Genomic DNA, 13,115 nt, shown 5'->3' on the forward strand with positions numbered 1-13,115 from the left:
TATCAAGTTAGTTATTATCAATAATATTCCAAGTCTCAATTCTTTCGTGTATTTATCTTAATCCTACAAGTTCAACACAAAGATGAAAACTAACAAACAAACAAACAAAATTGGCAGTAATCTAAACACAGCAGAATGTCAAAAACTAAAAGTGTAGGATTTAGAATAAGTGAAACAAGAGTGATGCCTGGTGCCTTTCTGCTGTTAATTTAGATCGACGAGAATCTGACAAGCCACGTGTAAAAGAGGGCATAAGTTTTGTGGGTGTAGGTGATTCCTGCAACAAATTATAGCAAATGAAAAATCGTTATAGTTACATTTAATTCCAATTTTCAACATAGGAAGCCGAGAAGAAAGCATCTTACATATACTGGGCTTTGCTCAGTGTTGAGGGCTATTGTCCTCGAGAATTTCTGCTTCAGAAAGAAAAATAAATAAATTAAACATTTTTTTTAGTAATAAAACTAAATATATTGCTACGCAATAACTTAGATGTTTTCACCACACCAAAAGCTTATCAATATATATCAGCTATTTGGAAATTTGGAGCACTAAGATACAAATTACTACCAAAATTATCAATCCCAGATAGCGGAGCGGAGTACCGCCGACCCCGAAAATGGGACAGCGGAATAGCGGAATAACCGCTATTTGACTATTTTTTAGACTAATCATATGAATAAACTATAAAACATATGTTTAATGTAAAACCAAACAAATAAAAGAGGAAGAAGAGGAATAGAGTTATTAAATGACTAGTATTTAAAATAAATTTTAAAATAAAAGGTAACAAAAAATATATGTAAAATCAAATAAGATTTTTACTATTTTAAGGGTAAATCTGAATTTTCGCGTTCAAACTCGCTCGGGCCGGGAAGCATCCCGCTCCCGCTACCCGCTAAACATTAAATAGCGGAGGGTCAAAGCTCCGAGCCACTATCCCGGGATAGCGCCGCTATCAATAACTCTTATAACTGCCTCTATTTTTTATTATAAGTAGTTTTGACATTTTCAAACATATTAAGAAATATAATTATTATTGTATAAAAAATAGAAATTAAAAGGGATTTTACAAAATTATCCTTCATTAATGGTATGAAAAAGATAAATTTCAAAAATTGATAGAAAAGAGGATAATAAATGTTTAAGGGTATATTAGAAAAAATAACATTAATGATTTATTGGTATTGATTAATATATTGGTATTGTAAAACGAGAAATAATTTAGTACAAAATATTTTTATAGGCGACTTATAATTAAAAAAAGGAGTGAGTAATAAGGAATAATGCAAAATAAAGTTTTAATAAACATTTGTTGAAGAGAATGTCAATATGCAAGAGGAAACTTACTTCTGATGATGACTTCGTAAAACTAGGACGATTACTCTTAGGAGATACAGTTAAGGCTTTCTGGCGAAGCACTTGATTTTCATTCTCCAAACTCAATAGCTTTTCTTCAAGACTACATAAAAATACATGTAGACAAATTGGCAATAACAAACAAAAACACTATTTAAGAAAATCAAAGCATGTGAACCATCAAATTTATAACAGTTTAAGATACAGTACAATCGAAAAAGACAAACGTGGCTGGCACTGAGAAACTAAATCAATTTATAAAATAGAACTGAGACGAAAAAATGTACCTTTTCATATTTTGTGCAAGTTGAGAACTCTTCTGTTCAAACTCCCTCATTTTCTGAATGGTTTCATTATGGTCTTTTTGGGCATTCACAAGCTCATGCTCCAATGCTGTGCTCTTCTTTTCCAAGGCATCCATAGAAGCCTATAAATATCCAACAAGAAATGTAACACACCTCGATTTTAATAGAGGAAACAAGCAAACATGAACCTGACGTAGGGAACGATAAACATCTTCAAACATAAATTTCTTCTAATGCAACATTAACAAGTTTCCAAGCATGTCATATGTATGTTATAAATTATCTGTCGAATATTCTCGAGCCATGTATAACAGATCATGCCATTTAGTCTCTCTACCAACAACCTCATATGCAACTTCTCTAGCATATCCTATACACCCACAACCACACTTATTGGTTTCAAATTATATAACATGATTCTGCATAAATATAATTTCATAAAATTTAAAGGATAAGTTCTTCTACACAAACAATCACAAGATCGAGAACAAGTTTAGAAGGTAGAACTTCAGATTTTAAACCACAGAACAAAAATCCCACCTTGTAATTTTCATGACAAAATAAGTTGAAATTTATAAACCATCAAATTTAAACTAACTCGTAGAAACACAGCCATTCAGAATTACTCAAAGTACCTTCATCAGAGCATTTTCCTTTCGCACTTCGTTCATTACAACTAGCTCTCTTTCTAAAGCAGATTTTTCCTTTTCTGATAGTTGCAATTGATTTTGCAAAATTGCATTCTTATTCGATTCATTGATAGTTGCCAATTTAGCTCCATCTAATTCATAATTCAGAGCTTCCAATGCCTTCTGAAACTTGGAAATCTCAACTTGCTTAGACTCTTCATTAGACACCTGAAAATAATGTCGAATACATTATAACAAGTTCCATGAGTCTTACCTGCTTAAATCAAACTATTAATTTTTTAACATAAAAAAAAAAAAAACTGATGGGTATGTTGGCCCTCTGTTCTAAAACTTACACGGCAGAGAAATTAGATAGTAAAAACTTAAAAGTATAACCAATAACTACAGCAATATATGAAAACCATGCATGAGGACAATTATTTGTATGAGAAGTTGTATTTTAATTAGAAAGAAGGAACGCAAGAAATCCCCAGAACATAAAGAAACAAAATCTAGACAAATAATAGTCCTGCAAAAATAGTCTGCGATAAATCTGTCCAATCTTTTGGCATATCTGAAATACCGATCTCCTGAAATAGACCATGTACTGACCAGCGAAGAGTATAACTCTAACCCAAACAATTTTTATGGGTAAAAGATTCAACCTTGAAAATATATGAGCATACCTTCCAAAAATAAACCACAACATCGCATTAGGACAATCTTTTACTTACGAGATTAAGATTGTAATATCAATATGTTTAGCATAACCATTATTACATAACACGAGCTTTCATACCAACACCAACAGTTTCTAATTTAAATCATTTGAATTCCTAAAAAACAAAGTCATGGAATCAGCGTGAGAGAAACTCGTAATAGAATGTGGGAGGCAACAACCAAATATAATGTGTCAAAACTTTAAATTATATATATATATATATATATATATATATATATATATATATATATATATATATATATATATATATATATATATATATATATATATATTTGAAGCAATACCCTTAATTTTTTTTCAAGATGCAAACGCCATGTGAGCTCTTCCAATTGTTTCTCAAGTTTAGTCTTGGCTAAACGCAAGGCACCAGCTTCACTAGCCTCCTGGAATAGGTAATTAAAAATGAAAATAAGTTAGAACAACTATTGATGCATTTCCCCCTTTCAAAATAAGAGAAAGGTAAAAAGACCATACTTGTTTAAGTCTACGAAGCTGTTTTTTTGCTTGTTTACAGCGCCAAAGGCATTGTATTGCCACAATTGAAAATTGATGTTGTTTGAAAGCAGACCGAACCTTGCACATCCTCCAATACGCCTATATGTGAATGTTCCATTTATGATAAAATAACATATCAGAATCCACCATATCAACCAGAAATGTGAAGCAATTTAAAGTGAGGTATAATTTATCATGTCTTACAAGAAAGCATGCGTCAGAAATGAAACTTAAAAAACTTAGACTTGAAAATTTCACATGATCAATCATAATTGTGCTTCAATGCGTAAGATTTCAAAGCACTATCCACAATAAGTAAAATAAATAAAAATTTTAAAATGATGGCGATGAAGAGGTCATTGCTTCGACATTTTAAAGGTCACACCAATAAACATAATACATTCGTTTCATGATAAAACACCTGAATAATAGTAGCAGCTTTGTGTTCTTTTCTATGCAAATATCTTTGGCGAGTTGTGAAACCGCGGACATTTGATTGTATGATGATAGCAGAAGAGTACAGTGTCACGTAAACACGCCTCGTCAAACCCATACGAATATACTTCTGAATGAATATCGCTGCTGCAGTCTCCCGCTTAAAAGCATATATCCTCCTTGCAAGGCATCCTACAAAAACAAGAACCGATAAAGACCAGACAATCATTGGTCGAAGTGGAGACTCCAACATTTTACATGTGATATATCAATGGTAACATGTATAACTGAGTTCAAAAGGTCCTGAAAAGGCTTTACAGCCAAAAGTACAAATCAAGTACTATCCAAAGCAGAAAAGAAGCTATGTATTGTCATATTCCTGACAAAAGAAACTCAAAGGAGATGCACTGCTACCAAAATATATTTATTGATAACAATTTTTAAAAAGCAAATTATGGAGAATTATATTAGTAAACATCAACAACACTGACCCCTGCAGCATGATTGAAGAGAAACTGCAGCAACTCGAGTTGAGATGAAATCTCTGTGAGCAATAAATGTATGCAGTCGACGCTGAATACATTTTGCAGCATTATCCAAAACTTCAGCTCGCCTAGAGTCTAAAATACCGATTTGACCAGCCCTGAGAAACACTTTAGTCCTACCCAGCTGAATAGTAAGAAGATAAATCATAAATATAACTATCATGAAGCAATTTGTACTATCACATTCCAAATTTGTTCAGGAACAGTAGCTGCACCGCACACATGGTTCATAAGAAACACACCTGGAAATTCTCAAGTTTTAGCTTTTGCAATATTTTCTGAGTTGTAGCTCTATCATCATAACTGTCAACAAAAATGTTTGAATCAACATTAATGAGAACTGAAAGCGCTGAGCTATTTATTATACAGTAAATAAGAAGCTAGTATTGTTGTACTGACATCATTGTAGGTAAGATGCAGATACAGTTAATTCAAGATAATGCAACTCATGCTACAATAAAAAAATAAACTAACTAGATCATTTTCCTTTAGTAAATGAAAAGGAAAATTGCATTTCAAATAAGCAGATGTAAAGCCTACTTACTTTGGATCTTTCTCTCTTGGCTCAGCAAAATGAAACCACCAATCAGATTGCAAGAATCCTAATCAATAGCCCAATACATTATGACTAGATCAAGCTAGCTATTTCAACTAGATAATAGGAGAGCTGTCCCATTAACATGCCCAGTTAACTCTTAGAATTTGGGTTAGGCCTAACTCAACTCTTATAAAACTGGTTTGTAAGGTGAAGATTATTTTGTCTTATAAAATCCTTTCCAGGATCCAATAAGGGGTTCTTACCACACATACTCACACTTGGGACTGGACATTCGAAGTGCAACCCAATATTGGGAGACCCGATGGATTTTGGATGGGTTATCATACCATCTTAAAATTTTGGTTGATCCTAACTCAACCCTTACAAAACCATTTTGTAAGGTGAGGATTGCCTCCTCTTATAAAATTATTTTCGGACTTTACTTCATACAAATATGAGACTCTTAACAACTCTTATAACTACTTTTGGTTTTTTTATAACAACCAAATGAACAGGCTAGTGTAGTAAACCAGAAACCAGACCAAGGTTTTAACTGTTCTATGGATTAAATCAAATGCTCCCTCCCAAAACCACTTAAAAACCAAAAGCAAATACAAGGATAGTGTGGAGTGGGGACTGTAGAGACTGTATCCCTAAACCCACTGAGATACTCGTACAGTTCCTCCGACTTGAGAACTTGACTTAACAACCCTTAACAAAAAACAATCTTTATTCTTTAATATACATAGTGTTATAGACTTCACAATATTTTGATGACCTATGTGTAATGTAAACCTTGGTCAAATTACAACTGGCTCAAACTTGGTCAAGCCTTAGAGCCTTCAATCTCACCCTCTTGCTGCTAAACTTTCATAAACATTAATCAATCAAACAACAACAACAACAATCAAGTCTTATCCCATTAAGTGAGGTCGGCTACATTGATCAACTTTCGCCTAAATATTCTATTCATGACTAGGGTTGTTCATGGTACAGTAGTCCCAAAAAACTAAACCGAACCGAACCAAACCATAGTAAAAATTCACTCAAACTGAACCGAACCGTTTAATTTACTAGGAACCAAACGGAACCAAAATTATTGGTTAAATATACCATTTAACATGTTTTAAGCATTTTTCATTTTCAATTTTGGTTCGGTTTCAGTTCAGTTTCAGTTTTGTTCGATTTCAGTTACAGTTCAGTCTTAGAACTGTTTGTGCATAATGATTTGGTTCACTAACCATACATAACGGTTCAGTTATTTTAACTTCAATTCGGTTCAACGGTTCGGTTCAGTTCTAGGATTTTTTTTAACAGCCCTATTCATGAACATGTTTCTATTCAAATAGTTAATCTTGAGATTTGTCTTTAATAACCTCTCTTATAGTCTTTTTAAGTCTTCCTCTTTGTTTAACTTCTCTCCATGTAATCTACTCTCCTTACCACAAAATCTACAGGTTTTCTCTCTACATGCCCTAACCACCCAAGTCTACTTTCCACCGTCTTCTACGTTAATCAATTCATAAAAGGCCAACTACTTTTACCACTGGATAATGTGTTTCAAGATTTAAAATCATGATCCTAAGAATATTAAGAATATTATTTGTGGGAGCATTATTAGCAAAAATCATATTCCTATCGACGTGTTTGATAAGTAATGTGTTTGATAAGAATATATTTAAATGATGCGTGTGTGAGAATTTATGGTGGGTTATCTCTTATTTCCATAGAAATGAAAGATTACTACTCTTTGTCATTGAAATAAAAAATGAGAAAAGTAGGTGTAAATTATATTCCAAAGAATAAAAAGTACTTGGGCATAATTTGTTAAGATTTGAAACAAGCGTGGCAATTTTTTATTTCCGAGATTACATTCTTAGGAATAAGTATGCAACCCATAAAAAAACACCCCTTAAAAAATGTTTGGCACATAATTTGATATTCTTAGGAAAATTGATAGTTATACTTTTTCCAAAAAAGAATATGTAAAATTTCATGGGAATGCACTTTCCCACCTTCTCACATGGGAATAAATCCATGGGATATATTAATTATTAGAAGTTATTTTATTCTTGTGAGCCTTTATGTCCAGGAATAACTCTTTCTCAAACTTATAACAAACATGTGTATAGTCATTTTCTAACCATGTATTCCTAGGAACGTGATCTTAGACTTGAAACAAACCTCCTTAGAGGGTTAAACTGTTTATAGTTTTAGTATATTCACCTTCCATCTGAAAACTCAGGAGTTATTAATCCAAAGCGATCTACAAACTCTGAGTAAGTCCTTCGAGTTGGGTAACCTGCCAGACTTATCCGAACCGCCTCAAGTACACCCTAAATAAAATTTAGTCCAGGCAAATAAATGTTCAATAAAAATGTAAAACTGCTAGGGAGAATATCTCGGTGACAAACATGATATTTATGTCCAAATTGCTTACAAGGAAACTGAATAAACCCCACAGCATGTTTGTAAACATGTTGGTCAGACCATATCAATTTATATTCAAAAAATAAAGAAATTAACAACAGGAAATTTAAACCCATAAATCAAATTTTGAAAGTCATTAGAAAAATCCTTCAAATTACATCATCAAATGGTAAAACCGTGAAAATAACATACTATTTGTAAAGTAATTAGCAAGAAAACAGTCAAGGAAACAACTTATAATAACTGACAATTGAAGCCGCTCAGAGAATGATAACAGTAAAGGAGCTAAAATATCTAAATTACTGACCCCGCAACGTAATTGGTGTAAGACACTTGTGTTCTCAAACTTTTGTGGTAAATTCAAGGAATTTGGCTTGACGCATCGAATGTAATGAGGCTCTGTTGTCTTGAGCGTTTCCATAAGTGCTTGAAGTTGTTGCTGTGGTGCCCATCCAACAAAGACAAGAAACAGAAAACATCAGCACTGTGAATTCTTATTCTTTAATCCCTTACTTAGATTATCTTAAATTCAATAACACCAAAAAGGTAATAGAAATGTACACCTTAAATCTGGAAGCCACTGAAGAAAACTTGTAGGATGACCTTGAAGATTCCTCCGGTAAAGAAGGAAAAAGACCAGACACAAAAGAGCATTTTGAAGACGATAATACATTACAATGCTCTAGAACTACATAATCACGATTTTTGTCTAGAAATGTGTCCGTATGGTATGTGACCTGCATAAAAATATTGGAAGATATTACATTATGAGATAGATATACTTTGCCAAACAAGAGGAAGTACGGCAACACTATATCACCTTTCCAGCATAATGAGAAACAGTAAAATCTGTTTCTGAAAACTTCTCCTTTCCAAACCTAGTGTGGCTCAAGAAGTGCTTAAACAACTTGGTTGAGAATGTTTCATGCGTCGATTTTGGAAACATGCTGAAAGAAGATAAATTCAGGACTGAATATAATTTGCAAGAGTGCAATGTATAAATACACCATTTTATAAAGCAAATAAATTGTACCAAGCTTCATCTAACAGGGCAATGATACCAATGGGCTTCTGCAAAAAGAATGCAACGAGAATCCAATAAGAAACTTAAATCCATATGAAAAAAAGCAACATCCTCTTTAGTATGATGCAAAGTTGCAAACTCAGAACTTCACTTCCAAACGAAGCTACGTGATATTATTTATGAAATGATATTAGTCGAGTAAACTATAAATATGCAGGTTTTACTAGATTATTGTTTGAAATTTGAAAGAACCCAATCCAATACTTATCCAAAGCCCAACATTCCGAGGAAATCATATAAATTGAGAGAAATTGAAACAGTGGAGTGGAAATAAATAACAGAATAAGACAAAGGTTCTATGCTGTTTATCTCAGATAGTGTCACGTAGCTTTGACCCCCTAAAATGCTATAGTGGTATAGCTGATAGCGGGATAGCCGCTATTGTAAAGACTAAAAGTAAGTGTGCAAAGTAAACATAAATACGCAAAAATAGAAATGTACACAAAATTAAAGAGACTTTCATACTTAACTATCAAAGAACCTAAAACAGACCTGAAGTCAAAGCAGGAAGAACATATTGTTTGGAAGCAAAAACAAACAGAATGAAGAATATAACAAGCAAAAACATAATAGACTGAAGAACTTAATAATACTCCGTAACAATTTATAGGCAAAAAATCAATATTTCACATTAAGAAAGTTTAAATTTTTGTCTTTTTTGAAATATGTTTTATAGGAAAGGTGTAAAAACAGTTTTGATTGGTTATTGTTTATGGAAAACATGAGAGAGAAACCAAATTAAATGTAATTTGCATTTAATTTTACCTTGGAAAAGATGTATTTTTAAGAAAAAGATGCTTAAATGAAATAAATTTGATGTTTTTTTGCTTATAATTTGTTACAAGAAAAATGCATGTTTTTTTTGCTTATAAACCGTTACGGAGGGGGTATTATTCTTTAAAGGGTCCAAATTGACATTTAAACCCTTAAAAAAAACAGGTTTAAAAAGGGGTTGTGAGAAACCCTAATAGCGGTTATGCTAGCTGTTTGGGGCTACAATAGCGATCGTTACAAACGCTGTTGTTGACAGAGGCTCGGGGGCAAAAAGTGTTGAACCAAACCCTACCACCGCTACATTATTTGGATATAGCACAGTATTGACAACTTAGCAAAGGTTTTGATGCTTTGTTGTATGGCTAAGCAGTTACCGTTCTGATTTATAGTACTGATTTATATCCTCCTTTTTCAATTTAAGTAGTCGTGACCTACTGTAATACATTGCCTAAAACTCATTATTTGCTGACAATGCTTCAGCCAACAATCCAAGTACATATATTCTAATACGCATAAAACAAGCAATGAAATGCATAATGGAAACGTGAATTTAGAAGACCTCCAACTAAAGAAGAAATTAAGTAAGAATAACCTTTTCAATTAAATCTAAAACATCTTGATTGTCTATAAATTCAATGTAACTCCATTTAATTTCTTCTTTACTATACTCCGCTTGCTCCATCTTGAATACATGCTGCAAAAATGACAAGAGACAAAAAAGCAATAAGATGACGAAGTGAAAACAATATCAAGATTCAGATCAAAACACCAAGGAACTAACTTGGTGAAAGCGATCAACATATATAACATAATTACATACCTCATTAAAGTGTTGTTGAAGCTTTTCATTTGCAAAATTGATGCAGAACTGCTCAAAACTGTTGAAGAAAATGTTTCCGAGTTGAAAAAGGAAATTACCATAACATAGTTACTAGTTTAAAATTACAACCACCAAAGCTTTTCCTCACTTAGTGAGGTCAGCTACATACATATATCAGACAGCATCACATCATGCTTTCATAAACCAAGCTTAATGACATGGCATTTAAATATGTATCCTTCTTCGTGTTTTGATCCACAATTTTCCTCGGTCTTCCTTATCAAGGCTTACAAGTCTTCTCCATACATACCCAAACCACAGCCACCTAATACATTTTTTGCAAAATAAGTGTTACCCCAATTTTCTCTCATGCACTCATTCCGAATGATATATTGTTATGAGAACACTGATGACTCATCCATTATAATATTCTCACTTCTCTAAGACTTCAATACTAAATTTATTTTCTTGTTGGCACTTTACGGCCAAGCTAAGCATTATATAATAACATAGTAGGAGTTATAATTGTGAACTAAGATCTTACACTAAGCTTGAGAGGCGATTTACATCACATTACACCAAAAGTACTTCTTTACTTCATACACCTTGTTTGAATCCTAAATTGACATCTCCCTATATATTCTCATCATTTTCTATGATGGATCCTAGGGCCTCAAACTGTGTGACCAGTGATATGGTTGTATGATCCAATTTTTGCCTCTAAGCTACAACTAGTGGCTTCCTACCAAACATACATAGTTAGATTCCATTACCCCATTTTACATCAACTAATATAAAATAAAAGGGGTTATAAGGTTGGCTTAGTGATTGAGGCAGGGTAGTTAAGTGGTGTAGTGATGAGTACATTGAGGGTTCCATCACCACCCACAGCATAACACTAATATATATCAACATACTAGCATTTGTATTTTAAAAAGTTCAAAATAACAGCAACAGATGAGTAAAATCTAATAATAGAATACAGAAAAATCTAAAAATAGTATTAATCAAATGTCTGAGTGCTGTTTTTTTCAATTACTGAAAGTACTATAACTTACACAAACACCAGAGAAATGGAAAGTAGAAATACATGCCAGACCCAAGCACCATGATATTCTAATATGTCAAATACATAGCTAAGTCAACAGTCCACATAACCAAAATTAAATTCCTTCTCCAAGGGGAAAAAAGTATGTATTTGAAAACATGTTACCTGTTATCCTTAAAAGACTCAAACCCATATATATCCAATATTCCAATTTGCATCCTGGAATTGATATCTTGCCCAACCGCTTTATTAATCTTATCAACAAGCCTGGTAGAACAACAAAAAATAAACAGAATGCTCGCCCCAATTTGTGCATCATAAAATTAATATTAAGTTCAATAATTTGACATTGATTATGAGCATACCAATCAAATAAACGGGCATAGACGGTTTTCGCTAAAACATCCCTGCCAGCAACAGCGGCATTACAATCAAGAGCTTTGACAATATTTCCTTCACGGGTTTGTATTGAACGAGTACATAATGTTGCTTGCAGTAGGTTCAGATCACACCTAAAGAGAGAAAAATAGTAGCCACTCTATTAGGTTTACTAGAGGATGAAAACTTTTGTGAAATTATGATCAGTCATTAAAATTTAAGGAGAAAAAAACAAACATCCAAGGCAATTAGGTGTTTTTATCATCAGTACAATCATACAAAAATATTAAGCCCTACCTAATAGCACAAAATGTAATATCTCAAGGGACAACAGAAACCAAGGCTAAATTTTCTAAAGCTTGATCTCTTTCATGGTCATATCTGACTACAAAGACCTAATACAACATATCGTAGAAAAGAAATTATACTCAATAATGGAAAATGAAATGGTATTTGATATACATCCTTAGAACTTCTTAGTTATCTATATTATTTTATTGTGTGGTGTGTATTCCTGCCTAAAACCTCCATGGCAAAACTGTAATTCGTCATATTCTACATTTGCTCCCCTCATTTAGTTTCAATCAGCGTCTGCAAGCCATCAAACTGGATTAGTCACTAAATTGTCACTAATACACAACTCTTCATTAAAAGTAATGTCAAATATTTTCTCAAGGTAGTAAATTATGGTGCCGTTTATATTTTTATTTATACATATAAGGTGTGTCTATCTATTTCTATACAAAATTGTAATATAATCTTCCATATCAGCCTTACATGCTATGACATTTGCATTTGGCAACTATATCCTATATCGAGGGTATTCAGAATCAAGAAAGAATATCTCGAGGGTTTTTCTTCGATTTTGCGCACATGGTTCTCCTGCTTTAATATTAGCCCAATCTAAGAATGGTCTCGTATGTTGATAATCTTAAGGATCCAAAAGTAAAATTTCTACCTAAGAGCTGTAGAATTTTGTATTTCTTATATTGAGTTTGTACATAATAGAATAGGATATAAATAGTCTAGGGAGTACAAGTAACTAAAGAAACTAATTAAATCCTAATTAACTCTAATTAATTCCTATTTACAAGAAGGGAAATATTCTATATGGCTGTGTAAATGAGTATAACTGTATTCATATAATACAGCTATAAAATCTGTATTGCTGTCCCTTATTAATGGCTGCATAACTATGCCTTAATGGCTGCAGAACAACTAACAGGTCAGCAACCAACACTCCCCCTCAAGTTGGGTCATAGATGTCTATCATGCCTAACTTGAATCTTAAGTTTACGTAGTTAGCTCTAGGAAGCGCCTTAGTCAAGATATCAGCTATTTGATGACTTGAGGGTGTGTGCTGAAGAGAAATTAATCCATTGTCAATCTTTTCCTTGATGAAATGTCTATCAATTTCTACATGCTTTGTCCTGTCGTGTTGCACAGGATTTTTAACAATACTTATGGCAGCTTTGTTGTCACACAATAGAGTTACTTCATGGTAAGTATGAACTTGTAGTTCCGCAAGCATCC

General features: G+C 32.9%; 1 protein-coding gene across 5 annotated transcripts in view; it reads right to left on the bottom strand.

Moving 5' to 3' along the window:
• The window catches only part of LOC131660721 (myosin-15-like), a 38,303-nt gene that overhangs the window by 15,572 nt on the left and 9,616 nt on the right, over positions 1-13,115 (bottom strand). For all 5 annotated transcript variants that reach the window (XM_058930020.1, XM_058930019.1, XM_058930022.1 and 2 more), the window contains 19 exons: positions 11,570-11,716; positions 11,370-11,471; positions 10,157-10,214; positions 9,929-10,030; positions 8,512-8,549; positions 8,299-8,425; positions 8,042-8,215; positions 7,786-7,917; positions 7,275-7,384; positions 4,753-4,813; positions 4,457-4,634; positions 3,952-4,157; positions 3,510-3,629; positions 3,320-3,418; positions 2,300-2,521; positions 1,647-1,786; positions 1,351-1,462; positions 366-413; positions 188-277 (listed from right to left, as the gene is read on the bottom strand). In XM_058930020.1, coding sequence (XP_058786003.1) covers positions 188-277; positions 366-413; positions 1,351-1,462; positions 1,647-1,786; positions 2,300-2,521; positions 3,320-3,418; positions 3,510-3,629; positions 3,952-4,157; positions 4,457-4,634; positions 4,753-4,813; positions 7,275-7,384; positions 7,786-7,917; positions 8,042-8,215; positions 8,299-8,425; positions 8,512-8,549; positions 9,929-10,030; positions 10,157-10,214; positions 11,370-11,471; positions 11,570-11,716 — 2,266 coding nt within the window. The remainder of the gene's footprint in view (positions 1-187; positions 278-365; positions 414-1,350; positions 1,463-1,646; positions 1,787-2,299; positions 2,522-3,319; positions 3,419-3,509; positions 3,630-3,951; positions 4,158-4,456; positions 4,635-4,752; positions 4,814-7,274; positions 7,385-7,785; positions 7,918-8,041; positions 8,216-8,298; positions 8,426-8,511; positions 8,550-9,928; positions 10,031-10,156; positions 10,215-11,369; positions 11,472-11,569; positions 11,717-13,115) is intronic.

The sequence above is a fragment of the Vicia villosa genome, linkage group LG3 (assembly GCF_029867415.1).
Source record: "Vicia villosa cultivar HV-30 ecotype Madison, WI linkage group LG3, Vvil1.0, whole genome shotgun sequence".
Taxonomy (NCBI): Eukaryota; Viridiplantae; Streptophyta; class Magnoliopsida; order Fabales; family Fabaceae; genus Vicia; species Vicia villosa.